This window comes from Colletotrichum truncatum (assembly GCF_014235925.2).
Source record: "Colletotrichum truncatum strain CMES1059 chromosome Unknown Contig_0002, whole genome shotgun sequence".
Classification (NCBI taxonomy): domain Eukaryota; kingdom Fungi; phylum Ascomycota; class Sordariomycetes; order Glomerellales; family Glomerellaceae; genus Colletotrichum; species Colletotrichum truncatum.
In genome coordinates, this window is record NW_027222399.1 from 6262504 (window position 1) to 6287552 (window position 25049).

The 25049-nt window shown below is 51.5% G+C and overlaps 10 protein-coding genes across 10 annotated transcripts; 6 read left to right on the forward strand and 4 right to left on the reverse strand.

The window, feature by feature from the left end:
* Nucleotides 1-641: 641 nt before the first annotated feature.
* CTRU02_204665 (uncharacterized protein) lies at nucleotides 642-857 on the forward strand (the record flags this gene model as incomplete). The annotated part of the gene is made up of 1 exon (XM_070204410.1): nucleotides 642-857. The coding sequence occupies one exon, from the start codon at nucleotides 642-644 to the stop codon at nucleotides 855-857; it is 216 nt and encodes a 71-aa protein (XP_070062173.1).
* A 769-nt stretch (nucleotides 858-1626) lies between these two features.
* Nucleotides 1627-2363, forward strand: CTRU02_204666 (vacuolar protein-sorting-associated protein; the record flags this gene model as incomplete). Its single annotated transcript, XM_036721143.1, has 2 exons — nucleotides 1627-2149; nucleotides 2251-2363. The coding sequence occupies 2 exons, from the start codon at nucleotides 1627-1629 to the stop codon at nucleotides 2361-2363; spliced, it is 636 nt and encodes a 211-aa protein (XP_036587126.1).
* A 343-nt stretch (nucleotides 2364-2706) lies between these two features.
* On the reverse strand, nucleotides 2707-5314 carry CTRU02_204667 (brct domain-containing protein; the record flags this gene model as incomplete). Its single annotated transcript, XM_036721142.1, has 3 exons — nucleotides 2707-3336; nucleotides 3390-4740; nucleotides 4794-5314. 3 exons carry the CDS (start codon nucleotides 5312-5314, stop codon nucleotides 2707-2709), a joined length of 2502 nt encoding a protein of 833 aa, XP_036587127.1.
* A 694-nt stretch (nucleotides 5315-6008) lies between these two features.
* Nucleotides 6009-7834, reverse strand: CTRU02_204668 (GMC oxidoreductase; the record flags this gene model as incomplete). Its single annotated transcript, XM_036721145.1, has 2 exons — nucleotides 6009-7550; nucleotides 7628-7834. 2 exons carry the CDS (start codon nucleotides 7832-7834, stop codon nucleotides 6009-6011), a joined length of 1749 nt encoding a protein of 582 aa, XP_036587128.1.
* Nucleotides 7835-8602: 768 nt separating this feature from the next.
* On the forward strand, nucleotides 8603-10525 carry CTRU02_204669 (cytochrome p450; the record flags this gene model as incomplete). The annotated part of the gene is made up of 6 exons (XM_036721144.2): nucleotides 8603-9020; nucleotides 9073-9255; nucleotides 9318-9798; nucleotides 9835-10133; nucleotides 10185-10286; nucleotides 10341-10525. 6 exons carry the CDS (start codon nucleotides 8603-8605, stop codon nucleotides 10523-10525), a joined length of 1668 nt encoding a protein of 555 aa, XP_036587129.2.
* A 159-nt stretch (nucleotides 10526-10684) lies between these two features.
* Nucleotides 10685-11828, reverse strand: CTRU02_204670 (short chain dehydrogenase reductase; the record flags this gene model as incomplete). The annotated part of the gene is made up of 4 exons (XM_036721146.1): nucleotides 10685-10863; nucleotides 10967-11252; nucleotides 11320-11604; nucleotides 11712-11828. The coding sequence occupies 4 exons, from the start codon at nucleotides 11826-11828 to the stop codon at nucleotides 10685-10687; spliced, it is 867 nt and encodes a 288-aa protein (XP_036587130.1).
* A 1860-nt stretch (nucleotides 11829-13688) lies between these two features.
* Nucleotides 13689-14961, forward strand: CTRU02_204671 (uncharacterized protein; the record flags this gene model as incomplete). The annotated part of the gene is made up of 4 exons (XM_036721147.1): nucleotides 13689-13841; nucleotides 13891-13995; nucleotides 14058-14431; nucleotides 14484-14961. The coding sequence occupies 4 exons, from the start codon at nucleotides 13689-13691 to the stop codon at nucleotides 14959-14961; spliced, it is 1110 nt and encodes a 369-aa protein (XP_036587131.1).
* Nucleotides 14962-16433: 1472 nt separating this feature from the next.
* On the forward strand, nucleotides 16434-17429 carry CTRU02_204672 (digeranylgeranylglyceryl phosphate synthase protein; the record flags this gene model as incomplete). The annotated part of the gene is made up of 1 exon (XM_036721148.1): nucleotides 16434-17429. One exon carries the CDS (start codon nucleotides 16434-16436, stop codon nucleotides 17427-17429), a length of 996 nt encoding a protein of 331 aa, XP_036587132.1.
* Nucleotides 17430-18834: 1405 nt separating this feature from the next.
* CTRU02_204673 (FAD binding domain protein) lies at nucleotides 18835-20672 on the forward strand (the record flags this gene model as incomplete). Its single annotated transcript, XM_070204411.1, has 3 exons — nucleotides 18835-20000; nucleotides 20029-20334; nucleotides 20387-20672. 3 exons carry the CDS (start codon nucleotides 18835-18837, stop codon nucleotides 20670-20672), a joined length of 1758 nt encoding a protein of 585 aa, XP_070062174.1.
* A 1532-nt stretch (nucleotides 20673-22204) lies between these two features.
* Nucleotides 22205-23710, reverse strand: CTRU02_204674 (uncharacterized protein; the record flags this gene model as incomplete). The annotated part of the gene is made up of 6 exons (XM_036721150.1): nucleotides 22205-22700; nucleotides 22766-23169; nucleotides 23231-23298; nucleotides 23361-23397; nucleotides 23452-23547; nucleotides 23600-23710. The coding sequence occupies 6 exons, from the start codon at nucleotides 23708-23710 to the stop codon at nucleotides 22205-22207; spliced, it is 1212 nt and encodes a 403-aa protein (XP_036587134.1).
* Nucleotides 23711-25049: the final 1339 nt, after the last annotated feature.

Below are 25049 nucleotides of genomic sequence, written 5' to 3' on the forward strand. Positions count from 1 at the left end.
CCAACACCTTGCCTTGCATTTCCCCAAGGCCTAATTCTATCTCTAGCTGTGAGGATGAGCTAGAGGCTATGATGAAAACCTCAATATTTATCCTCAGTCAGAAAGAAAAGAGAGGAAAAGAGAGAAAGCCATTGCGGATATCCCTAGAATATTCAGAAAATGATCACCCAGCCACAGACACTGAGGCGGGAACGAACAACGCTAAATTAGCGGCAGAAGTTTCATGATGAAATTATAAAGATAGACCTGATCCAGACATGTACGATAGGACTTACATTGGCCCTAAGCTTGACGAAGGCCGCCATACCATGCATCACGAAGCGACGAGCGGCTTGTAGCGCCTTTAAGAAGTCTGAAAGCACAAGAGGAAAAGACGCCGACCGCCACCGACAGGAGCGACAATCGAACTAGGGCGGAAGGTCTGCCCTGCTCTCAAACGGGTGTGAAAAGATCACCAGGTTGTAGATGACAGTCACTGTCATTCATACAGTACAAACCTTTTGAAAAGTAGGGTTGGCCACAGTAAATGCCACAGATGTCATGTCATGGGAGGTGATAAAATCTATAGGAACGAAAACCTTGAAATGAAAACAAAACCTAACCTGAACTTGAAAAGAGCAAACCTCTTCCGAACCCTCGAAATGCCTCCTGAATCCTCGATACAGTACGAGAATCCAACGATGGCATTGATGGAAGGTATTACAGGAATCGGCAGTTTGGCAAGCGTGGTTGTTCTCAACCGCTTTATTGATCAAGCAGCAGGTCTCTGGGAACAAGATAGCATTCTGGGCTCAACCAACTGGGTTCCAAATAGCATACTGGGAGATGATATACTGAGCAAGTCAAGCGCAAAATAAACGCCACGCTGCGCTAGCTAATGATTCCATTTCCTTTTCACGGTCGGCCGAGTACTGTCAGATCTATCACGAGGCGCGTTGCTCCTGGCCATGATGGGTCAAGGAATCTGTGCGTCAGTCGTTTACCAATTGGACTACAAAGATCGATTTTAAAGCATGATTCTAGTAGGGGAGTAACTCTGGGGCTGGTAATGGAGTGCCTCACTAGCCGAAATACGGAAAAATTAACCCTAAACATTCTTCTTTGGGCGGTCCTTCTGGCTCTCTCGTTCAGCGGCTTCATTCATAAGGTACGAAGAGCCCGGGAATCATCAAACAATCATGAGTAGGGTGCATGATGATGTTAAAATCATAAAGATACGGAGTAATAGTGGTGGTAACCGTCTCACGATTGTGATGGGGACTGGAAGTGAGATTGTTTGGTGGAAATGGATTTAATATTTTCATAGCTCAAAGACGCAGGCCGTTCGATTTAGCACGCTGCCTTAGATTATAGACGATATTACACTTTTAGGTGTTGTGGTGTTAATTTTGGAAGAAACATACTAGAAGTAGGTCTTACATACTCATGAGCTCTTGAGGTTGGAAACTCAATACAATGCCACAATGAAGTACCTGATTAGTCATCTACTGACACACCAGCAGACACCAACCAAGCTCCAGCCCCACCAACCCCTCCATAGCTACCTGGGCACCTGGGGTACCTGACGCAAGTCGCAAATCGTAGACACTCCCAATCCCATCATCACCCTCAACCACATCATCCACAATGGCAACGGCTACACCTTTCCCCTTCCCCCGGGAATACTCCTTTCCGCCGTTCTTCACTCGCCAAACGAACCTCACAACACACCACGCCCAGCTCGTAAAATGGTCCGACCTGATCCTCGCATACTGCCGCCATCACCGCATCTACAAGCTCTCCCTCGGCGCCGCCATCCCGACAGCTCCCGCCTCCCTCCCGTATCCTCTACCGAACAACACCGACGCGACGGCCGGCACTGATGCGACCTCGACCCCGCCCTCGACTGCCGCAGCGCCGGAGGAGCTGTTCCACAACAAGACGCTGAACAAGAGGCTCTCCCTGGCCGACGCGCGCGAGGTGCTCGAGTTCATGAAGAAGGACGGCAGGGCCGAGGCGTTGCCTGCTTCGACGGATATCTTTTGGGTGTATTGGCGCACGCCGGACGAGTGGGCCGCGAGCATCGAGGCGTGGATCGACGAGACGGCCCAAAAGGGCGTGGTCTTGACCTTGTACGAACTCACCGAGGGCGAGGGCACGAGGGGCACTGGTAAGTGGCGGCGGCGGGCTCGTAGCACGCACGCACGCACTCACTCACTCACTCACTCACTCCTTGCAGAACCTGAAACTGACGATTGGGACAATGACTAGACTTCCACGGCCTGGACTCCGACTTGTTGCAAAAGGCCCTGCAGGTCCTGGTCAAGCGCGGCAAGGCGCAAATATTCGGCCAAGAGGACTCGCAGGGTGTCAAGTTCTTTTGATTTACATCTTCATCAGCGACAGACACGACGACGACGACAACACGACATGGAACTATTTCCCTGCAATTTTCTCTCTCTCTCTCTCTCTCTCTCTCTCCCTCTCTCTCTACAAGACGTTACGGCGTTCATGACATTATACCTCTCGGCAATCGTAAAATTTTCGCCGATAGCAAAAGACCGGCACCAACCCTTCCCCCCCTTCCCGTCTGTTCTCCAATGCTCATGGATAAAAGACCCTCCCCAACTCCCATGCAAGCGCGCGCATATATGTACAAGTGTGAAAAAAGCCAAGAGGCAGCAGATAAGTGCATATCCGGAAGGCAGGCAGGCAGGCAAACAAGGTCTATGAAGTCTTTTCAAAAAAGTTGCTGACCAGGTACTTCTCGTCAAACGTCACCTGCTGCGTCATGGCCACGTCCAGCAGCCAATCTGCCGCCACGATGCGCGGCTCCATGTGTCCCTTGCGAGCCATTTCTTCAAACTTGGGCCAGAGAGCCCGTTCTTGAGCGCTGTTGGAACTGAGGAGGTAGACGGGCTCGGGCGGGGCGCCGCCGTCCTCCTCTGGCGTCGTGGGCTTGATGGTGGTGCCGCTGCGCGCGCGATACAGCTTGAACATGGCGCCGTTGGCCTCGGCGATGGCCTTGTAGCTGTCGGGCCCGTTGCTGATTTGCTCCGTGCAGTAGACGGGCACGGTCCAGAGGAGCTTGCCGTGGTTGGCCCTGGCGCGCGAGACGGCTGTCTGGATCTTGACGCCGAATTTCTTCTCATTTTCCTTGTCGTTGAGAAGGAAATCTTCGGGGTCGGGCGCCTCGCCCTTGTCGAGGGCCTCTTCGATGAACTTAGATGAGAGGATGGTGGCGCCTTTGGCTAGTGTTTTGAGGAACTTGACGGTCCGCACCATGTGCGGAGCGGCGAGGTAGTCGCACGCCTTATCGTCCTGGACGATGAGGATTCCCATATCGCGGAGCTTTTTCTGCAAAATCATCATTAGCATCCGAGAATAAAACTAAAGCAAAATTCACTCACCCTTTCTACGTCCTCCTTGTGCTTGTTGTTGACCCATCTTGCGAATCCGGTCAAGACGACTCTCATCTCAACGTCGGGACGTGAAGCCTTTTGTTTCTTGGCCGGGCGTTTGTCGTCATCGTCGTCGTCTGCGGCTGCTTGTGCCGGGCTGGATGTTCGGCCGCGCTCTCGGTCGATCTGGTCCGCGGCACGCTTGCCGCCCCACGGGCCGTGTCCGTCCTTTGCTCCACGCTTCTTCTCCTTCTCGTACAGGGCAATGTCCGGCGCGATACGCTGCAGGTTGGTGAGCGCCTTGCTCTTTGCGCTTCGGCTTCCTGTCGATACGACCGAAGGCGTGTCGTTTTCTTTACCGCGCGCTCCTCTCTTGGGACGGACCGGCGTCATGAAGCTATCGTCAATGGCCTCGTCGTTCTTCTCTGCTGGTTCGCTAATTACTACTCCTTCCGCCGGACCGTGATTGTACGAGTTGTCCTGCGCAGCTTCGAGAATTTTGCGCTTCCGCTTGGCACCAGGCGACATTTGCTCCTCTCCACCGGGGTAGTACGTCTCTCGTAACCTGGATTCGTCGAAAAAGGTCTGGCCGATAACCTCGCCGAGATTCGTACGGACCGGGAAATGAGAGTACTTGGGAATCGTGACCCTCTGCTTCTCGCACTTGGCATAGCTCTCCTCGATCCATAAGTGGTTGACGGTCTCGATGTTCCAGTCCTTTGCCGCCTCGTACTTCTCGCTGCTGCTCCGGGCCGTGATGAGATGCGTATTTTCCGCCTTCATGGTCTTGGTATATGTGGCACCGATCGCTTTGATGAGGTTTTCGAGGTAAATGCGGGCGTCACCGCCGTAGTTGGAAACACAGATTCTGAGGTCTTTGAAGCCTTCGATGCCATTTCTGGGGATGGGGTAATGGAGCAATCGGCGCAGGGGCGAGGTCCATTCGTTCTGTGTGATCAAGTGGTACAGCCACGAGAGGTTTCCGACATCCTTGCCTGACTGAGCAGCCTTGATGTAGTCCTCGCCGTCGCGGTACTGGCAAACGAAATAGTCGCAGTCGTCTACGTCCTCCACCACTCTACCGCCTCCGTTGCTGACGAGCTGCTTGATGATATCTAGCGATCGCGGCGAGATGCTGAGGTCACTCGAGAACATGACATTCTTGCCTTGGAAGATGGTGGCAGTTTTGCGCGTGCTATCGACGAGTTGGTTAGGTACGGTAGACGTCGCTCCTTGAAGGTGATCGTACTTGGGCACTCGCACTTCGCCTTGCAACTCTGGGTTTCTCAGGATTTCGGGGTCGGGCAATGTGTAGGGGCCTTCGTCGATTCGTTTGCCGAGCTTGAAGCAGTCTTCGAACCTGGCACGTGAATTGGTTAGCAATCGAGCAGCAGGAGAGAGTGGCAAACGCACCAATGTGGCAGAACGATCTTGCACTTGAGTCCCTTCTCTTTAGCGGTGACGCATTTCGGATGTTCCATGGTCAGGGCGCAGATGTGTGTGGTCTGGCGCGTGACGTCGGCGCTCTCCATGCCGCCCATGGCGAGTGTCGCGCCGATGATGGTCTCCTTGTCGATTTCAGGTAGGTCGGCACAGGTGAGTGTGACTTTGGAGAAGAACATGCGCGGGTCGGGCGAGTAGGGGCGGACCTGGGCCTGTTTGTTCCTGTGAATGGAGGCTTTGATCCAGGACGAGTTGACGACTGGAATCATAAAGGCTTGCGTTTCGGTGAACTGGGGGAAATCGATCGTATTCGAGACAATATGAGAAACCTGTTCCAGTCGGATAGATCCATCGCGTCGTGGATCGAGAACCTCACCGCCACGGCCTGTGACGATCTCGGAGAGCTCACTAATCTCTTTGGGTGCCAAGTAGGCACTCGGTACGAATGCGAAAGAGCATTCTGAGAACAAGCCTTTAGCTTGATCAGCCATGGTTGGATATGATGTAAGGCATGCAATTGGGAGGTGAAGAGCCAGTAGGCCTCAAGGCGAGGTCAATACATGTATGGAGGCAAAAAGTTGCAGGTTTTGGTGTAGTATCGCCAACGTTGGTGAAGAGGCGAATTATTTCCGTTGACGCGGTTTAGGTGACGCGCTACCAAGGGGGGGACGCGAGCTGCCTGGCGGGAGGTCACATGACGTACAGGTACATCCTGGCTGGTGGGGCGTCGGGTGTAACAAAAGTCCTGGTACTTCCATCCCGCAAGGCGACCTGGACGCGTCCACTGTAGCCATTAAAACAGCTTGCACAGACGCTGTCAGTAAAGCCATCGTGACGCCGTCATTACACCATTCGGCATAATTAACCTTATTATAACTACAAACAATGTAAACAAACCGGAACATCGAGCCATACATTGAAGCCGATTCCACCGCACCTTGGTCCTTGTTCCACAGCCTTTGCGTCAAGAAATCAGGTGACCTTCTTGACGTGATACCACTACTAACTTAGATCGAACTGGCTTCCCAAGATATTTAATCGACCTGGGCAGTTTGAAGATATTATTTCGAAGTTTCTGGTTTATATTCTCGACTAAGAATCAATGACAGGAAACTAATTCGTATACATTCTTGACCCTGAACAAAGCTACTTCTACTGGAAACAGAGTTCAACTATTGACGACGCTCAAAGACTCGACTTAATCAGCTCGGCTGCCCTCTCAGCGACTGCGTACACAGTTGCTTGTGGGTTGGCTCGAACGGTGATGGGAATGATGCTGGCGTCAGCCACCCGTAAGTTGCGGATTCCATGGACACGCAGCTTTTCGTCGACGACACCGCCAAGTTCGCGAGGCATCATGGAGCATGTACCCGTAAAGTGATGGGCACCAACTGCGGTCTTTCGCACAAACTCTTTCGCTTGCTCGAGGTCGGTCAAATTATTGGCTGGGGTACGCTTCCCTCCCTGCTTGAGCTGGCTTCTTAGCGGTTCGCTTGCTGCAATCTTTTCCAAGACCTGAAGATGTCTGGCCAAAATCTCGACATCAAGGGGATGCGTCAAATAGCCGGGGTCAACAGCCAGTGCTGCCGACTCCAAAGATGCCGATGTAATATGGCTTGAACCTCGCGATAGAGGGTGGGCGAGGAGCACGCCTATTGTGAAGTACTTCTCGTCGCCAGCAGGCGGCGGCGCCATAGTTCCGTCTGAGTTGAACAAGGCGTAGCCTGGGAACGAGATGTAATAGCCCGAAGGCTCTGATGACGATGTCAAAACAGATCGAACGAATGATTCAATCGCATCTGTGAAACCGGATGTCGACTTTGTCTTGGGGGCCTCGGCTTTGAGGGTGTCGAGCAACTGGACAATGTCTTCTCCAGCCGACAGCGGAAGCTGTGCCGTCGCCGAAGTTCCGCTCCTGGAAAAGGGACCCGAGCCCTTTCCGTACGCTTCCATAGCGGCGCCCACGGCCGCAGGGTCCTGACGGACGATGCCGTCCATGGTGTCATGTTCCGGAAGTGCCTCAAAGGCAGCGCCAGCCATGATGTGGTTTTGCAAGTTTTCTCCCACGTACGGGCTGTCAAGCACAACGTCGATTCCGAGGCCCCGAAGAAGCTCAGCATTTCCGACACCAGACAGTTCCAGCAGACGTGGGGAGTTGAGAGCACCGGCGGTCAGAATCACCTCTTTCTGTGCCGTTACCGTCTTCTTCTCCCCATCTTTCGTGTACTGGACACCCTCTGCAACTATCTCGCCAGCATCTGACCTGAAGATAATCCTCTCCACGAGCGCCTGGGTCGCAACAGTCAGATTTGACCTCGACTTGGCAGCCTGCAGATATGCGCTAGCAGCATGGCTCCTTGTCTTAGTTGCAGAGTCCACGGTATCCGGAGTGAGACTGCTTCCAACGCCCCGGCCGCTCAACGGATCACAGGCGTCTGGAAAGCCCAGCTCGCGGATAGTGTCTTGCCAGACCCTGGGCCAGAAAGACTCGGCATTTTCGGGCAAAGAAAGCTTTAGAGGACCCTTCTGTTCTTGATCAGACGCAATTGAGTAGGCCTTCTTTTGAGCAGAGCTAAACGCCGGCCAGTCCCAGCCGGCATTCCCCAAACTGGCCCAAGCCTCAACATTAGACCGAGTCGTAACGGTGAAAGATAGGCCGTTAAGGGCACCAGAGCCACCGAGAAGGCGTCCTTGAGGCACACCGATTTCACGACCGCCCAAGCCACTCTGCAAAGTCCACCGTCAGCAAAGACGAATCCAAAGGGTTGCCTCCACCTCGTAAAGACCGCACCAGGAGAACTCACCTGTGGTACCGTCTGGAATTGCCAGTCGGAAGATGTCTTGACAAGACTAGGACCCAATGCGGGGATATTGACCCGAGGGTCGGCTGTCTGGTCCTCTCCCGCCTCGAGCACCAGCACTTGGATATCGGGGTTCTCAGATAGCCGGGCTGCCACCACCAAGCCGGCAACGCCGCCGCCAACAATAACAAAGTCGTATTGAGCACTCATTTTAACCGATGATCTGGAGCATCACAAGTGAACAAAGATCGAAGGTGTCGCATCAGCGGACGAGCGGCGCTGTTAAATCATGCCCTGTGCCCAGCCCCCGAAGGAACCGATACATGCACATGTTTGTGTATTACGGCGCAGACCTCGCTGCACAGCATCAACCGCCGTCTTACTAAGACGAGCTTCCCGGCATCTCCCCCGTGGCGGCCGCATTGCGTCAATTCGCGTCTCTGTGCCAATCAACCATTTTGGGTACCGTTAAAGCAGGTCCCACTGCAGAGTTGCATTCGTACGACGGTATTTCTGCATCTAAGGTTCGATGTGTTTGGACGAAGACCCATCCACTCTCCCAGGCCCCCCAGTCAACAATTCATGTGCAATCGACAGGGGCAGACCCAGTAAGGTTTCGGACGTCAAGTTTATTGGGATGACCCATGGATTATCGCGAAGGCAATCGAGCATGTATTTCGCAACACTCAGTACAAAGGCTTTCTTGGTATGATGGACGCCGCGACGTCGTGTTGATTTGCATTCCGACTATTGGGCACTAGTCAATCGTCATGGACTATGTAGCCCCTCAGGCAATCACGAGCTGTTGTTGATAGACGGGGTTAGATGGGGTTAGACGCAGCACGAGAGTCATGTTGGGTCACCCTACGGTCGACTGGTGCATGTAAATCAGCCTAACTCCAGTCTCGAGGTAAGGTCTTTGAGTGATCTGCTCTACCTTCAGAATTGAGCAGTTGTATGAACAGCATAGACTTCATGATGAGTTCATTTTACGACTCCAGTTACTTGGGCGTCCTTGTATACGGACTCGGACTCCTTTGCGGTATCGCCTTCCACTATGGCCTCTTCATGCATGGAGAGTGGCATGTTCAAGCTCCCCAGATTGCTCTGGGACACTTGTGGTTCTTCGTCTGTGTTATGGCCTCGAGCATATACTACAAAGGCACGGCGATTGCTGAGTTTTCTAACTTGCTGCTCATTCTTTACGCCGGCTATCTCCCTGGGCTTCTGGCCAGCATCACGCTTTACAGGCTTTTCTTCCATCGTCTTCGTGGTTTTAATGGCCCATGGTATGCCCGAATCACAAAGCTTTGGCACGTATGGGCATGCAGAGACTGCAAGAACCATCTCGTGCTCGAGAAGCTGCACGAGCAGTATGGTGATTTCGTCAGGACAGGCAAGTGACTTTCCATGATAACTTGCCATCTGGAAGCTAACCATCTGAACAGGACCCAGCGAGGTTACCGTTTTCCACCCTGGAGTTTTCATGGCTGTAGATGGTCCCCGATCGGAATGCATCAAGGCAGAGTGGTATGACATCTTACACCCCGATCGAGCGCTCGTTACAACCCGTGTCAAGCCAATTCACGCCGCTCGACGCCGTGAATGGAACCGTGGGTTCTCAGCTCAAGGTAAGTCTCCATGGGTGTTCGGCATTATGAGCCTATCTCTGACGAGCCGTGCCGTCCTGCAGCCCTTGTTCAGCACGAGTCAAAAATTCTCAAGTATATTGAGCAACTGGATCAGTGCATCGAAGCCAATGCCAAAGCGAACGTTCCATCTGAAGTGCGGGACCTCTTCTTCTGGTTTGGTTTCGATGTTATGGGTGACTTTGTTTTCAGCAAATCGTTTGACATGCTGCATCAACAACAGTGGCATCACATCATTGTGCGGCTCCAGCGGGCTCTGTCGTTGCTGGGCCCCTTCAGCCCTGCGCCTTGGTTGATCCAGATAGGCTTCAAACTTGCACCTCGAGTGGGAGTTCTCAAGGATTGGTTCGACATGGTCGCCTGGTGCGAGCGTCAGATGAAGACGAGGCTGGACGACGCATGTCCCAAGCCTTCTGTGCCTGATCTTGCGTATTACTTGATGGAACTGAACGAAGGCCAGACCGAGATGAAGGACCGCCTGACGTGGCTGTTTGGTGACAGTCTACTTGCCATTGTGGCTGGAAGGTAAGCACATCTCAGTTTTCTTCAAGTCTTGGAAACTGACATATACATCAGTGAACCTACTGCAGCCGCTCTCATTGGAATCTTCTGCGAGATGGCAAAACACCCCCAGCATATCGACAAGATCTATGAAGAGTTGAAAGACGTTGACGTGACTGACCTGAAAACACTCACAAGTCTACCGCACCTCAACGCCGTCATTAATGAGGGTCTACGTCTCTACCCAGCTCTCCTGACCGGTGGAGCTAGGAAGACTACAGAGAAGGGGGCAAGCATTGGCGGCACATTCATCCCGCCCAACACGACCATTATTGCACCCAGACATGTCATTTCCAGAAGTAAGTCGAATGCGGTTGCGCTCAGATCTCCTGCTAATTTCTGTTTTCCAGGAGAGGATTGCTTCGAGCGACCCAACGAGTTCATCCCTGAAAGATGGAGCACTCGTCCAGAAATGGTCCGCAACGCAGCAGCTTTCGCACCTTTTGGGACAGGTAAGGTCCACTGCGTAGATGACATTTCCGGACGCTGACCCCGTGGCTTCACAGGTCATCACAGCTGCCTTGGTCGTTTCCTCGCCATGGACACCATGAGGTTTGTCGTTGCGAGATTGGTCAACAATTATCACATCCGTCTTGCTCCAGGCGAGACCGGAACTCGCGTTTTTGACGGTATCCGAGACCAGTTCACGTCGAATCCGGGACCCCTGTCGCTTTGTTTTGAATTGAGGTGATTGGACTATGTATAGAGCAGCTGGGCCAAGGAAATAACCCTGGAACGAATTTCTTGTCATACATGCTCCTTTGCTTTTATTACCTGCATACTACACAAACGCATATAATGGACCCGATTTCAAACTGGACTATGGAATAAAAAAGAAAAACCCCTCTTCTTAGGCAAGGGGCGTGAATGGCCAGCCGTTAATACCGCTCGTGAGAAGCTGGCCGGACTCGATGACGCCGGCACTCTTCTTGAGCTCGTCCACATCCCAGTTCGCCCAAACTGAGCGTCCCTTCAGGAAAGCGGCTTCTGAACTAGCCAACCACACAGCAAAGTGGGCAGGGAGTTGGACTTTATGATATAGCACGGACGTTAGCAACCTTGTCGGCCCACAGCGGAGTTGATCCAAAGAGAGGCGGGTGGTGGGTATGAGGGCGACAGGGACAGCACGCACCTGTATCCATTGGGAGGGCCTCAGCCTTGGCACCGCTCTTCTTGAAGATGTCGGTCTCGACGAAGCCCGGGTGCAGGATTGCGGCGAAGAGGTTCGGGTTCTCCGCCGCCAGATGCTCAATGATCTTGGTCTGCGCTAGCTTGGAAGCGATGTAAGGGGAGAGACCGTTCAACATGGTGACCGGCAACGCCGTGGTGCCGGTCGTCAATGCGATCACCGAAGCATGCGAGGGGTTAGCCGTGGGGAGGAAAGTCTTGGTTACGAGATATGTGCCCTTGGTGTTTGTCTGTCACATGTGATGAGTGTCGAGTCGCAGGTTTGACGGGGGAGGGGTGTTGAAGGGATTCTCTAACCTCGAAGTTTTGCCACCATTCATCCGTGGTGGAACCCACGATTGACGAGGGCGACGAGGTGTAGCCGGCGGCCAGGATAAGGATATCCCACTTGCCGGCTGCCGATGCCACCTCTGCCAGTCTCTTCTCGTCCGTCACATCTGCTACGAAGACCTCGGATTTAACAGACTGTGGCAATGAGGCTGCGGTCGCGGCTAGAGCGGACTCTGAACGACCGAGAAGAATGACTCGGGCCGCACCGGCGGCAGCAAAAGCTAAGGCGGTCTCTCGACCAATTCCACTCCCCTTTCAAGTCACGACCCGAATTAGACTTGATTGACGCACTTGAAGTATTGGAGTAGGTCCCAAGACCGGGGGGGATGGGAGGGGGGAGGAAAGGGAACTGAACCTACCGCGCCAACCACGATCACCGTCTTCCCCGCCGCGGTCAACTCCTCGCGGGAGGGGGAGATGGCATCGTAAATGTCATTGTGCCATGTGGGCGTAGCGGAAGGCAGAGGGGGTTGCATCTTGAGTTGATGGTTGTGTTAAAGACAGGAAGGTCTTTAAGATCCTGGAAGAAGTGGCGATATTCAGGTAAGAGTGATAAATTGGGGAAGGGTGAGCTCTAACGGTCGTGTAGATTACCGCGAGCCTGGGCACGTCTTTTATCTCCGAACACGGTAGTCAAAAATCGAGAGAGGAGAGGGGGGATGAATGCTGTGTGGTGCGCAGACGCCGCAATGGACCCATATAACGACGATTTATAAGAGTGAGGAGGCATTGTCAAAGGCGCAGCAACATAGTGCCAAACATAGCCCAACAGGGAGAGAAGAGGATTGTGTTAGCGTATACGGGCAGTGTACGGCACAGCACGCTCGCACGCATATGTCCAGGTTGTGACGATGATTACTACTTTGGCAACGCAACCGGACTTATGGCAGGCAACGTTTCTCCACTTGACAAGCTCAAACGGTAACAAATAGGGCAAGAAGATCTTTTGTCGATGAAACATATGAGAAGGGTCAGCTGTGCCTTGCAGCAGCAGCTCATGGCAATATCGGGTAAGGCGTGGCTAGACACCGCCAAAGTAAAGCAAGGCCACCTGATTGAATGATGTACCGCGGTTGACCGGTGTGTCTATGGAGGAATGGGAGGCCTGTTACAGGACGACAGAAGCGCGCTGAAGAAAGAGACGCAGACACACACACACACTCTCTCTCTCTCTTTCACAGGGGGCCGTCTCCATGGTATGTGGATCTCGGTCTGCGATTGTGTGTGCGTGTGTGTGTGTGGGTGAGTGTATCCATATTCGTCATGGGCTTTTGGACAAGGGTAAGGCAACTTTTGAGTTGTCAACTCGCAGAAACTCCACTTTGAAACCAGTGTACTTCTCCACCTCGAAACTTGAGAATGACTTCTCAACTTGGAGTGGGACAAGACATAACCCCTGCAGTCAATTAACAAAAGCGGGGAAACCACCGTTCACCAAATAGCCATGGAGTGCCTTGAATTGGTAACCCTGAGGGGCTGGGAGGGTCATACATAGTACTTTGAGTTGTGGAGTCTCGGATTCATTCTCTTCTATCCAAGAGCCCATGCTATGTCCATGGCGTACATCCGCTCCCCGATCACATCTGAGGAAAAAAAAGGCCCGCCGTCAAGGTAGGAATCTCCATAATCACCTATATCGAGAATACCCACACGTGTGGTGACGCAAGGCGGATGGTTGGTCCTTTAGGACCACGAGATATTACAGACGCTCCCTCATGGTTGATTATGTGTGGGGAGGGGTGACATGCAACGTTATGCAGGTTCGGCACCCATACTCGATTCATGTCGTCCTATCTCTTGCATTTGTAGGTGCCCATGGTACATACTCACATGAGAACAGGTTTAGCTCGTCTTGTGTGATAGTTGCCGGGGAGGATGGACGGCAAAGTAAGGTACAATGAGCTTGGCTTTTCTTTACATCGAACCCGAAGCTAGAGACTATCGCGATTAGCGTCACATGGGGCCTGTGTCTCATCGAACGGTTTTGTCCACTCTTTTTTTTCCCCGGCAGCCTTTGTCGATATGTGATTGCCAGTCCTGGAGATCATGTTTCGAAAAAAGAAGATATCCCGCCTCGTGTGGTGTGGTGGTGGTGGTGGCTCTCTTTTGGATGGAGATGGATTCGGCAGCTAGCTCGCGGCCTACAACCCTCCATAAGAGTTGATGAATCCCCCCTCCCCGTATCGCACTGCGCCCCCGCGGCGGTTGCCGGTTGGTTATTATATCGGACTGAGAAAAAGCTTGAAACGTTTGGACTTTGTATTAAACGAGCTGCAACGTTGGCTGCTGTGCTTTCTTCATCTACTTGAGAAACTCTTTCAACATTCCTTGACACGATGCCTGGCGCTGGTACGAGGGGCATTGGCCTGCTAGTATGGATCGTGGTCTTTACGGCCTTTGACTTCTCGGTTCTCTGCCTGCGCTACTGGGCGGCGCGGATGATGAGGAGGGGGTTCTGGTGGGATGATGGCATGATTGCGTTTGCGTTTGTTAGTGGTGTTGGCCCCTTTACTTTGACTTGGCTAATACAGGACTCAGGCGAACATCGTTGCGCTGGAAGGCGTGGTCATCTGGGCCATCTACAATGGCTTAGGCAAACATACCGACGAACTCAGTCTGCCCGAGTATGCGGTGCAGTTCAAGGTAGAGACTTTTCCCTTCTACTTCCATGTTTGAGTAATTCTAGCTTACACCTCGTCGCAAAGCTCATCCTCGCCAGTGGTGTCACTTGGCTCCTTGGAACCATCTTCATCAAGTTCGCCATCCTATGGATGTACACAAGAATCTTCGCCACAGCACAGTTCAAGCGCTGGTCGCGTATACTGATGGGCATCGTGGGCGCTTACGGTGTGGCCTTTCTCATTCTATTCATGAGCCGTTGCACGCCTGTCTCCCAGCAATGGGCCCCTGTTCCTGGAGGCAACTGCCGAGACATCACCATTGATCAAATCGTATCCGTCACGATCAACATTGTTGTCGATGTCGCCATGACTATCCTTCCGATGCCGGCGCTCTGGGGTCTCCAGATGCCTTTGAGGAACAAGGTTGCAGTCAGCGCTATGTTTGGCATGGGCTTCTTGTAAGTTTTTTGACAGCTTTTTTTTCATTGGAATGCAAGCTAATAGAGACAGAACCATCGCCATCATGGTCTGGCGACTTGTCAACACCGTGACGACCATCGGCGACACTGACTTTGTCTATAACCTCCATGATATCGGCCTCATCAGTCTTCTTGAATTGTGGATCGGCATCGTCATTGCCTGCCTGCCCACACTTGGCCCCCTGCTCAAGACATACGTCAAGCCGGCTGTCTCCAAGATCGGCTCCAAGCTTTCCAACCCCTCTACCGACAGAGGCCAGATACATCTAAGAAACATGTCCAGCAGCAACCCGAGCGGTCGTCACCCCCGCAGGGCGTACGACAAGCTGGGAGAACCCATCTCCTATGTTGACTTGGAGCGCGGCAAGGAGGACGACAGCGAGCAGGTTGTCATTACCAGGTGCCAGTACTCACCGGGGAATGAGGCGCCGAGGGGAAGCCGTCCTGTGATTTACGTCCAGCAGGACATTACCACGTCGCAGGATTCGTGGAGGCGAGCGCAGGTATAAGTTGGATGCTTGAGAAGTGGGATTAACTATTGATGAGACACGTACACGATCTACCTGACTCTTTTCTTCTCTTTGACCTTACTTTCATTTTTCTATATCCTGTACTAGTATACCTACTCTTTACTTTCCTATGTAAACAATTGATTCGTGGCCAAAACTCAACACTGCCTGCATCCCGACACCACTGCCGAAGAAGCCTTACGCGACACGCCAGTTGACTGGGCATTCGGATAATCTACAGACAGCATCGCTTGCAGCGCAGCCGAACTCATCGTGGTGATCGTCGCTCGGCGAATGATAACTTGGCTTCGTTCCACCAAGATGGTTCTTATCCACTCAGGCATGGTCTCCCTGGTAAAGAAAGACGGGACAATTCAGACCCAGAACTACGGCTAGGAACACCATCTCCTCCCAACTATTGGGATACCCCTTCGGCACAACAGTTAATTCACGACGCAGTAAATAAGAACTGCTCCGCTTATCAAAGCTTGCGGGAGCTATGGTAGTATCCGACGGGTACACGTGCGCTGGGTATCGGGCAACGTGAGCAAGGGAACCCACGAGGTGGGTTTACTGACCAACCCGTTTCGTGGATGACTTGCGAGAGCGAAAGCTTTCTCCTACTCATACCCACACCTATAACACCATCGTTTTTTTTTTTTCTTCCTGCTCTGGCTAGTACTCCTACTGCACAGATTTTCGGACCGGATCACTGAATCAGCACGCTGGTGCCATGCTACGTAGGGCCCACGATATGGGTCAAGGTTAACCAGGCTAGCCACAACGTCGCGTAACACTGCTGGTGAATGATCTTCGTGGAGACATAAGCTTCAACCGCTGATATCCATAAAGCCAAGCGTCAACGAGAGGTTATTAGACTTCGTTCGTGCAGCATATTCGGTTATCAGTCTAGCCAAGCTCGTCAGATGCGATCGCTATCAAACGGAAACCGCTTCAGGGAACGTTTCCCAAAGGGGTCCCATGCAAACGGCCTCTGCAAGTCGGTGGTTCAGTCTCTCTAGACAATGACTCTTTCAGTGCCGCAGAAGGTCATTTAAATCAATTCATCGGGGTATGATCGCCCAGGGGTTTCTTGCATGCTTGCAGATTGCGCTGTTGCCAAGGTCACGTTGGCGGTTCTGTATACCCTCACGAGCGTCAACTAGACCAAGACCGAGGCGGATGTACCTCTTAACAATTTTACATTTGACAACGTCTTGGGATTTCCGGGACTTCATGACTGGTCCATGGAAGTTGTTGGACGGTGAAGCGGTGTGCGGAGTGTTGACATGGTCCCGTTGGATGATGATGTAGGTCTCCTGATGTCGAGTCGATAGGAACTCTTGAAAGACATATCAGAACCACATCCGTCACTTAAGTGAAGCTGCCGAACCAGACTGCGAGACCACTCTCAGCCCACTCTCATCTTTTCCTTGCATAAACATCATACGTCTCTGGCCTGGACATCCATCATGTCACAACCAGGTATTGGGGAACACTCTCCCCTGGCGTTCAAACGAGGAGCGTTTGAAGACGACACATTGCCCAGCAAGCCCTCAAAAAGCACATTCAGGACGGTTCTCAGCATCCCCCGCCTGGTATGGGACTTTACCGAGAGCAACTTTTCCACCTTCGTCGTGCCTAACACAGCCTTTGGCATCTTGTGCGGCCTGGCCGGACAGCCCCTGACCTCGGGACAGGCAACGGCACTTGCCGTGCTGCAGAGGTTCCCCTTGGTGGTCGCGTTCAACTGGTACAGCGTTCTCATATTCGACCTGGCGAACCAGAGGAGCCCCGAGTCCGTGGCCGAGGACTTCGCCAACAAGCCATGGCGTCCCATTCCCGCGGGTAAGGTCACGCAAGACCAGACACGCCGGGCGATGCTCGTGGCCATTCCCGCAGTACTCGTCTTCAACTACGTTCTGGGTGTATGGAAGGAGGGCGTCTTCATCCTCATCCTCACCTGGCTGTACAACGACCTCAGGGGCGGCGACACGCTTCTCAGGGACGTCATCATTGCCGTTGCGTACGGTCTCTTCAACACGGCCTCGTTGAAGATTGCCATCGGGGACGCCGACACCACCATCACCCGCGAAGGCTACCTCTGGGCAGGCATAATCAGTGCCGTTATCCTCACGACCATGCAGGTGCAGGACCTCAAGGACCAGGCGGGGGACGCCGGGCGCGGACGCAACACGATTCCCCTGTTCTTCGGCGACGGGGTCTCTCGCACGTCGTTGGCGCTGTTCGTGCCTCTATGGTCTTGCGTGTGCGCCTACTTCTGGCGCGTCCGATCGTGGCAGGTCGTCATGCCCGTGGTATCTGGCGCCTTGGTAGTGGTCGGGGTCCTCCGGACAAGGACGCCGGAAACGGATGCCCGCGCATGGAGGCTATGGTGCCTGTGGACGGTATGCCTGTACTCCCTGCCGTTAATCGGTGACGGTTTCGTGTCGTTGCAACACGTGTGACGAGTTTACCGATTCGAAGGGGGGGTTTACGATGTACGAGCTTCCCGGTAACTCTGGGTAGGAGTTGGTTATCTTTGTTGGAGCGTCGGATTACCGGGGGAGGGTTCGTCGCGAGTCATGGCCGTAGTAACTCCGGATAAGACTCCGGCTATGCTGGGTTAGGGAGGAGAGTTGTTGACGAATACATGAGGTACGTGATCGAGTTGGACAGGGGACACGAGTCAAGCGGTGGCAGGGAGCGGCCCGCGGGGAGCCATCATGCCAAGCGCGGCGCCAGGGACGTTAATTGACCTGTTCTTTTATGCTAGAGTTGCGGGAGGAAGACATATTAATTAACCCCCTGGATTAGATGGATAGTAATTCACTCACGTTTAGCTGGAAGCCGTGGCCCTAGACTATGCCGGGAGGATCAATTAACTAGCTCCTCTAGAGGCCGTTTTTAGCGTCGATGACGGCTTATATGACGATGTACGGGCATAATAGTCACACGGGGCCTCGCATGATCGGCTTATTGGTCTCCGTCGCTCAGTCAGGTGTTGTTTATCAACCCAGCCCTCCGGGTTGGCCCTTCAAATGTTGTCAATCACTAGGCTGATCCAGATTATCACGCAGGGAAGTACTACATAGAACACACACATACACGCACATACATGTACGTTCGGATGAACCGTGGCTAATTGCTCTGATGAAAACGGCGACTGGCATCTGCCAAACCTTGGCGGGCACACGCAATGCAACAGCCAAGTACCCTGCACTACCAAGAGAGTTTGAGCGTTGGCAACTCTCCAGATGATAGTCATCCTTGCCTCTATAACTACCGGTGACAGGGACAATCCTAAATAAGAAAAGAGAAATGTTACCTGCCTATAGTAGCTCACATGAGCTCTTGGACCTGAGTTCCCACGACTGTTCGGTGAATCTCCGCACTTGTTTGGTATCCATCCGGCTTTCGCACACGGCTAGTTGAGGACCTCAACCTCGGCCTTATTTCCCTCTTTTCCTGGATCTTGAATCATTGACGTACGCCTGCTAGAGGCCTGGCAAGCAGAGCCACGCGGTATGTGGCCCCATTACGGCCAGGACTTCGTCAAGACCCCGCATGACACAGGCAAGAGGAGCTGGGTTACACCAAGTCTTTTTCAATAGTTTAAAAGTTTCTTACCGCAGCCGATCGCGTGGGGTCATGGAGACAAATATCATGGCTCATGGCAGTCAATATTTGCATGGGTGCTAATCAAACTATCATTTCAACCGACCGGTATGGCCGGCAACTCATTCCAATTCTGTAGCCATAGATCATGTTAAACATCTTAAATATGTAGTGTTGAAGCCTAGAATTGTATCGTGAAGTTCTTTCTTTCCTCACCTCCCTCTTCCCTATTCCATACACCATTTTCGAGTCAAGATGGTGTCCTTCCTCAACCTCCTCTCTCTCGCACCCGCGGTAGTTTCAGCCATTTCCGTCGGCAAGCCAGGAGGCTCTTTCGGCATCGACATCGCCGCGAGAGACTCAGCATGCCGCTGCTTCCCTGGTGATGCCTGTTGGCCTAAGACAGCCGATTGGGATGCCTTCAACAAGACCGTTGGCGGACGCCTCATCGCTACTGTCCCCATTGGAGCCGTATGCCATGACAGCTCCTTTGGCTCATACGACGCCAACAAGTGCGCCGCGCTTCGTTCCTCTTGGGCCAGCTCTGAGACTCACATTCAGACTTCCTCGTCTGTTATGGCTGCGTTTTTCGCCAACCAGAGCTGCGACCCCTTCCTCCAGCCCACAGACCGCTGCGTCGTTGGCACCTACGTCCAGTACGCCGTGAAGGCGACGAGTGCTGCCGACTACAGCGCCACCATCAAGTTCGCCCAGAAGAACAACATCCGCCTCGTAATTCGCAACACTGGACACGACTACCTTGGCAAGTCCACCGGCGCGGGTGCTCTAGCCCTGTGGACTCACCATCTCAAGGATATCAAGGTGCTCGACTACAAGTCTGCCGGTTACACCGGCAAGGCTCTCAAAGTTGGCGCCGGCGTGCAAGCCGGCGAGGCTCAAGACGCGGCTCACGCTCAGGGGCTTGTTATCGTAGGCGGCAACAGCCCGACCGTTGGTCTCGCAGGCGGCTACACCCAAGGTGGTGGTCATGGACCTCTCGTATCCAAGTACGGCTTGGGTGCTGATCAGGTTCTGGAGTGGGAGGTTGTCACTTCCAGCGGCCTGACCATCACTGCGACCCCGACCAAGTACGCTGACCTCTACTGGGCTCTGTCTGGTGGAGGTGGTGGAACCTACGCCGCTGTTCTGTCCATGACTGTCAAGGCTTATCCTGACATGATCGTCTCGTCTGCCAACCTGACATTCACAAACACTGGCGTCACTGATGAAGTTTTCTACGGTGCCGTGAAGAGCTATCTTAAGACTCTGCCCAGCATCGTCGATGCTGGAGCCGTCAGCATTTGGCTGCTCACTCCTGGCATGTTTCTCATGCAGCCGACGACTGCCCCAGGTCTCAAGAAGGAGGAGCTTCAGGCCCTCCTCCAGCCGACCCTCGACGCCCTTGATGCTGCTGGCATCACGTATGGTGAGATTGTCTTAATTGTTTGGCTATGGATATATACTAACTGAAACAGACTACCATATTAACCAGTACAGCACGTACCTGGACAGCTACAACGACATGAACCCCGAGCCCGCTGTCACCGAGTTCAACGTCGGTGGTCGTCTGATGCCCCGGTCTCTCGTTGCTACGGACGCCTCCGCCACAACCCTTGTCGATACTCTGGCCTCCATCATCAAGAACGGCGGCATCATCTCCGGTCTCACCATCAACGTTGCTCGCAAAACCGGCGCTGTGCCCAACGCTGTTCACCCTGCTTGGCGCACGGCTCTCTTTTCCGCCGTCGTCGGAACGTGAGTTACCCCTTTTCGATTATCATGTGGGCTTTCAACTAATTTTCTGCAGGCCTTATGACCGCGCAGACTTCTCTACTCTCGTGAGCGGTCAGAAGACTGTCACTGACACACTGATTCCTGCGCTGACTGCCCTCACCCCTGGCGGTGGTGCTTACTTGAATGAAGCCGACCGCAACCAAGCGGACTGGCAGACGGTCTTTTACGGCAGCAACTACGCCAAGCTCAAGACCATTAAGAAGATCTACGATCCTCTCGATACTTTTTACGCTCTGACGGGTGTGGGAAGTGATGGCTGGAAGGTGCAGGGTGATGGCCGTCTGTGCAAGGCTGCTTAAATGAGTTAATAGTACATGTATCATTTCTAATAGTAATGTAATATTTTTACCAAGTAAACCGTTGTGCGTATGTGTTTAGCAAACTGTTCAAGTGTATCTAACGAGCATGATGATTGGTGCACCAAAACGCTTTGTAAAAAGAACCTAGGTTCCTAAGATCACGGTTGCTGTACGATTTCCGAACAAATACATTCTTGCTGCCAACAGAATATGTCCTCTCATCTTTCCTGTCTCTTATGAAGGTGGCAATCAAAATTTACTTATTTTTGTTGATTTTGGTACAGAATTGATTCATCTCCTTCTCTATTATGAAGTATTATCATTCAGGTAGGGATAGGCTCTACCAGTCACTTAGTGTTCTTTCTCGAGGAAGCTTTATGAGCACTAAGCTACTACTTCCGATATAATTGCAGTTGATTCATCAAGCACGTATGAAGGGGCTCTGATATCACCACATTCTGAGCAAAGTTTTGGTCTTTTATTTTAGAATGTCACAGAATAGGGTATACCTAGCCACCTCAAGTGCGGTCTAACTATTTCTCCCAATCTACTAGAAGCCGCTCACAAAAAGCTCGATCTTTAAGAAAATGCATCGAGTTCTAATCTTTCAGGTTTTAGCTATTAAATCCATCTTTCTGCTCATTAATAACTACCGGTTGTTTTTGTCATCCATATGTTTTGAGACGAATAGCTGTAGATATCAGCCAACTTAAAGTTGTTAGCTTCAGAGTACATTGTGGCCCAGAAAGAAGCCAAGTAGCTGTTAGACCAAGCTTGAAACATACCTCTAGATTTCTTTTTGTTCAAAATATAGAAAGTGCTGGAGAGCTGGCAAGTAAAGCCTGGATTTTGTTCTAATATCGAAGGAGTGTGCGTCTGAGCTAGTCTCTTGACCATTTCTTACTGTCTTTACGTTGGTTATAAAGGCCGGACTAGGAATACAGAAAGTATTGCATAAATTAGCCACGGATACACTGCTAGAAACGTCACCAGATATTATATGTGTCTCATGGGCAGATTTTGAAACTCGGCTCAGAAGACAAGTCCTTTGAAAATCCAGCTTAAGCCTCCTGTGAATGATTTGAGATGCGATGAATCGTTTTCTCTCTTCCAAATATGAAGCAAAGAATCAGCTACTTGGAGACACAAGGTAAACGTCCCGTTCTTGTACCCCAGCTGATCGCTCAAACTTGTCTGCAGACGGAACTGGTCTCACATGATACTATAGTAGAACAAAAGTCGTAAAAAAGTTGCGAAAAGAAAGGATGCCCTTTATGGATGAACAGAAATTGGTATAAAGACAGAAAACAACAAGTTAATAAGGAGAGACCCAAGAGTTTTCTAGTATTATCACTTCGATTTCTTGAAGCAATGACCTGAGATAAAGCCGGCTTATGGTTGTTACCTATACACCAAATACTTAATCACAAAAGACCAGTGGTGCCTCCTTTCCCAGCGAATTTAATATTATCTAAAAACCGCCATTCCTATTAAAGCGGTTAAGCAACTGTTGACTAGGTTGAAGACTCCCTTCACTGATCCGCGTTTGGGACTGTTACAAAGTTCAACTTATTTCCTTGTAGTTCCTCGGCGAAATGTCGCTGGTGTTGTGTCGATACTGTAGACTCAACTTCTTGAGTCTCAGCAAACGGGCTTACCAATTCCCTGACGTACCGGTCCACCTCACAAAGCCGTCCCGGATGCCGTAACCCGGCCTCAGTTGCCTCATCCTCGGTAGTTACACGCTCCACCCTATAATCAAAATCTGTTCTTCTCATCCCTCCCGGTCTTCCTGTGCCAGCGTGCCGTAATGTACTCTCGATCGTGACTTCATGCGTGACGGTGATGGTGTTGCGCCACGTCTTTGAGACTATGGGCCAGAACACCGGAATAGATGCTAGAATTAGAGAAAGTCGGTTTTCTGTCTCGCCTAGAAGGATTATGGTTGGAAAGATCCTTGTCGGGTCAGGCTGGCGGTCGGATGTCGCCTTGTTGGCAACTATGCGCCATGCGGCAATAACATTAATTCTGAATAACCAGTCAATCAGCCAATCGCGAAGCACAAAGGCATGTAGTTTATCTAGTTCTCATACAGTATTCCGATGCAGAGTAAAACAAGCAGCCCGATCTTCGTCGGACGTTCAGTTTCTCTGCTAAATAGTAGAGGAATCGGTAACAAAAGTATTATAAAGTCCAAAGCCATGTTCGTTCCATTAGACGCGACGACGACGTAGTAAACCTCTAACGGGTTGGTGGAGCCATAACCGTAGCAATGTGACTCTGATCCAAGGCGGTAGAACTGATACGGCGGAAAGCAGGGAAACCAGGCTATGAAAGAGAAAACAAGGCCCCAGATTGAGACAACTATGATCAGGCCGATTGTCACAATCCTCAGACGCGGCATGCGATCTTCGAATACCCTCATGTATTGAAAGAGTAATGACAGTTTTACTAGGGCATTTGACATCGAAAATGATGCGTTGGAAATATAGAAAAGCTGCTCGTAGTGTGAATTGAGGACCTTGTGGCACAGAGATTTAACTGGTAGTCAATCTTACCAAAAAGAACATCTCTCTATCACTATCAGGAACTTCTTTGAAAGAGTGACCCATACCATGATTTGTTGCTGGATCTGCATTAGCCATTCGAACCCACCAATCATTTATGGATTTATGGGGGTGATTTCACTCAGAGAAAGTCCTATCGCACTCGCTGAGCCTGCAAACTATGGTACAAAGTCAATATTCATCGTATCCAAGTATAATAGGGAGGGACCAACTAGCGCAATGACGATCACGATATCGTCCCACCCCGGTGCCTTTACAATGCGCACTCTTGTGTATATTCGCAGGCCGACGGAGACCCAGGCCAAGACCTGAAGGCGTTCATCAATAACTAGCCCAAGGCTACCCCATGAGGGCTCTTACCAGAAACGGAACTATGATGCCTATAATTGTACCTTTGCGATTTTCGAATGGTAACCCTTCGTCAGTGTAGTGCGGCGGGAAGTCGCCAAAACTACTCAGGTTTCCAAACATGGTCGCGTGAACAACGTTCGTACCATAGACATGGGTTTGAACTGAGCTGTACATCAGTCAGTCATTAGTCCAAGCATATTTTGCACAGGAAAAATACTCGCCATTTAACGCATATTTTAGCCCAACAGCATGACCATCATCAAGGAGTTATGGATGCTGCTGCACATACTTGATCTACCCAGTCTACCAAGATCAGTAATGTATGATGCGCAGTAGAGAAGAACGGCAAATTTTTCACCCACATCACGGCCGGGACTGATTATCTGACTCGCCAACTGCTGTCTGCATTTTTCGGCACCCCAAGGTTTGAGACGTGACTCGATATCCGGCGGGATTGACCAATTCGCCAACATGCGTATGCATTGCTAAAGCTAGTTTCGCAGGGCAACTGCGAGTAACTTTTGTGGTCTGTGACTCTAGCAAACCTCAGGATTGTTACATCTTGCTCATACAACTAAGCTGCCGATAGCCGACTTGTCCGTATCATGAGGAAACCCCTCATTTCGTCATGTTAGGCGGAAACACTGCCTGATTTCGGCAGATTTCTGTTCACTTGCATACGCAATCCCGAAGATGCAATTATTCGTCTGAAGCGAACAGACCCCAACTGCGTTGCAGCTGGTCTCTTAAGGCATTTAATGCTCATCAATCTCTCATGTGTACAACGGGTTTTACGTTGATTCAACGAATGTGGGGATAATAGAGAGGGCCACTGGTCACACTGAACTACCTGACCATACGCAAGCATTTGGAAACGATGTGACAGATTAAGCTCCATAACAAATGACATGTAAACTGGGTGATATATTAACTTGGGCTTCTCTATTCGTTGATTAGAGGCATTCATGTCTTGAGATCAATCAAACTGGGCCAAACCGGGACGTGGACATCGTTGAATGCCGAAATCTTCTTTTACCATTGGTTGAATGCTATGTCTGGTAATTTTGGGTGAGCTGGATGATGGGTGAGATATTTGTTAAGTGGAAACGATCAAGGGTTCATGGTATTTTGCTCTCATAAGTGCACTTCTCTGGAATAGTTTCTTCGATGATTGCACCGTTAGAGCTTTCAGCTTCGCACATTTTACATGCCCGCTTCATCTTGAGTGAGCTATTCCTTGCCCTCGCACTCACCTTCGTCTTCGAACAAAACTCTCTGGATGATACTTCAAGGAGGTTCAATGTAGGATCTATTAGATAAGACGTCACTCCGCACAAGGGCCTAATAGGAGCACAAGGGCCTAATAGGAGCTTGAAATGTCATTTTGAGCACCAGAGAAAACCTAAGCTGTCGTCGCAAACAACTGCATGCAGCGCGGAGTAGCCGGAAGAGACGAAAG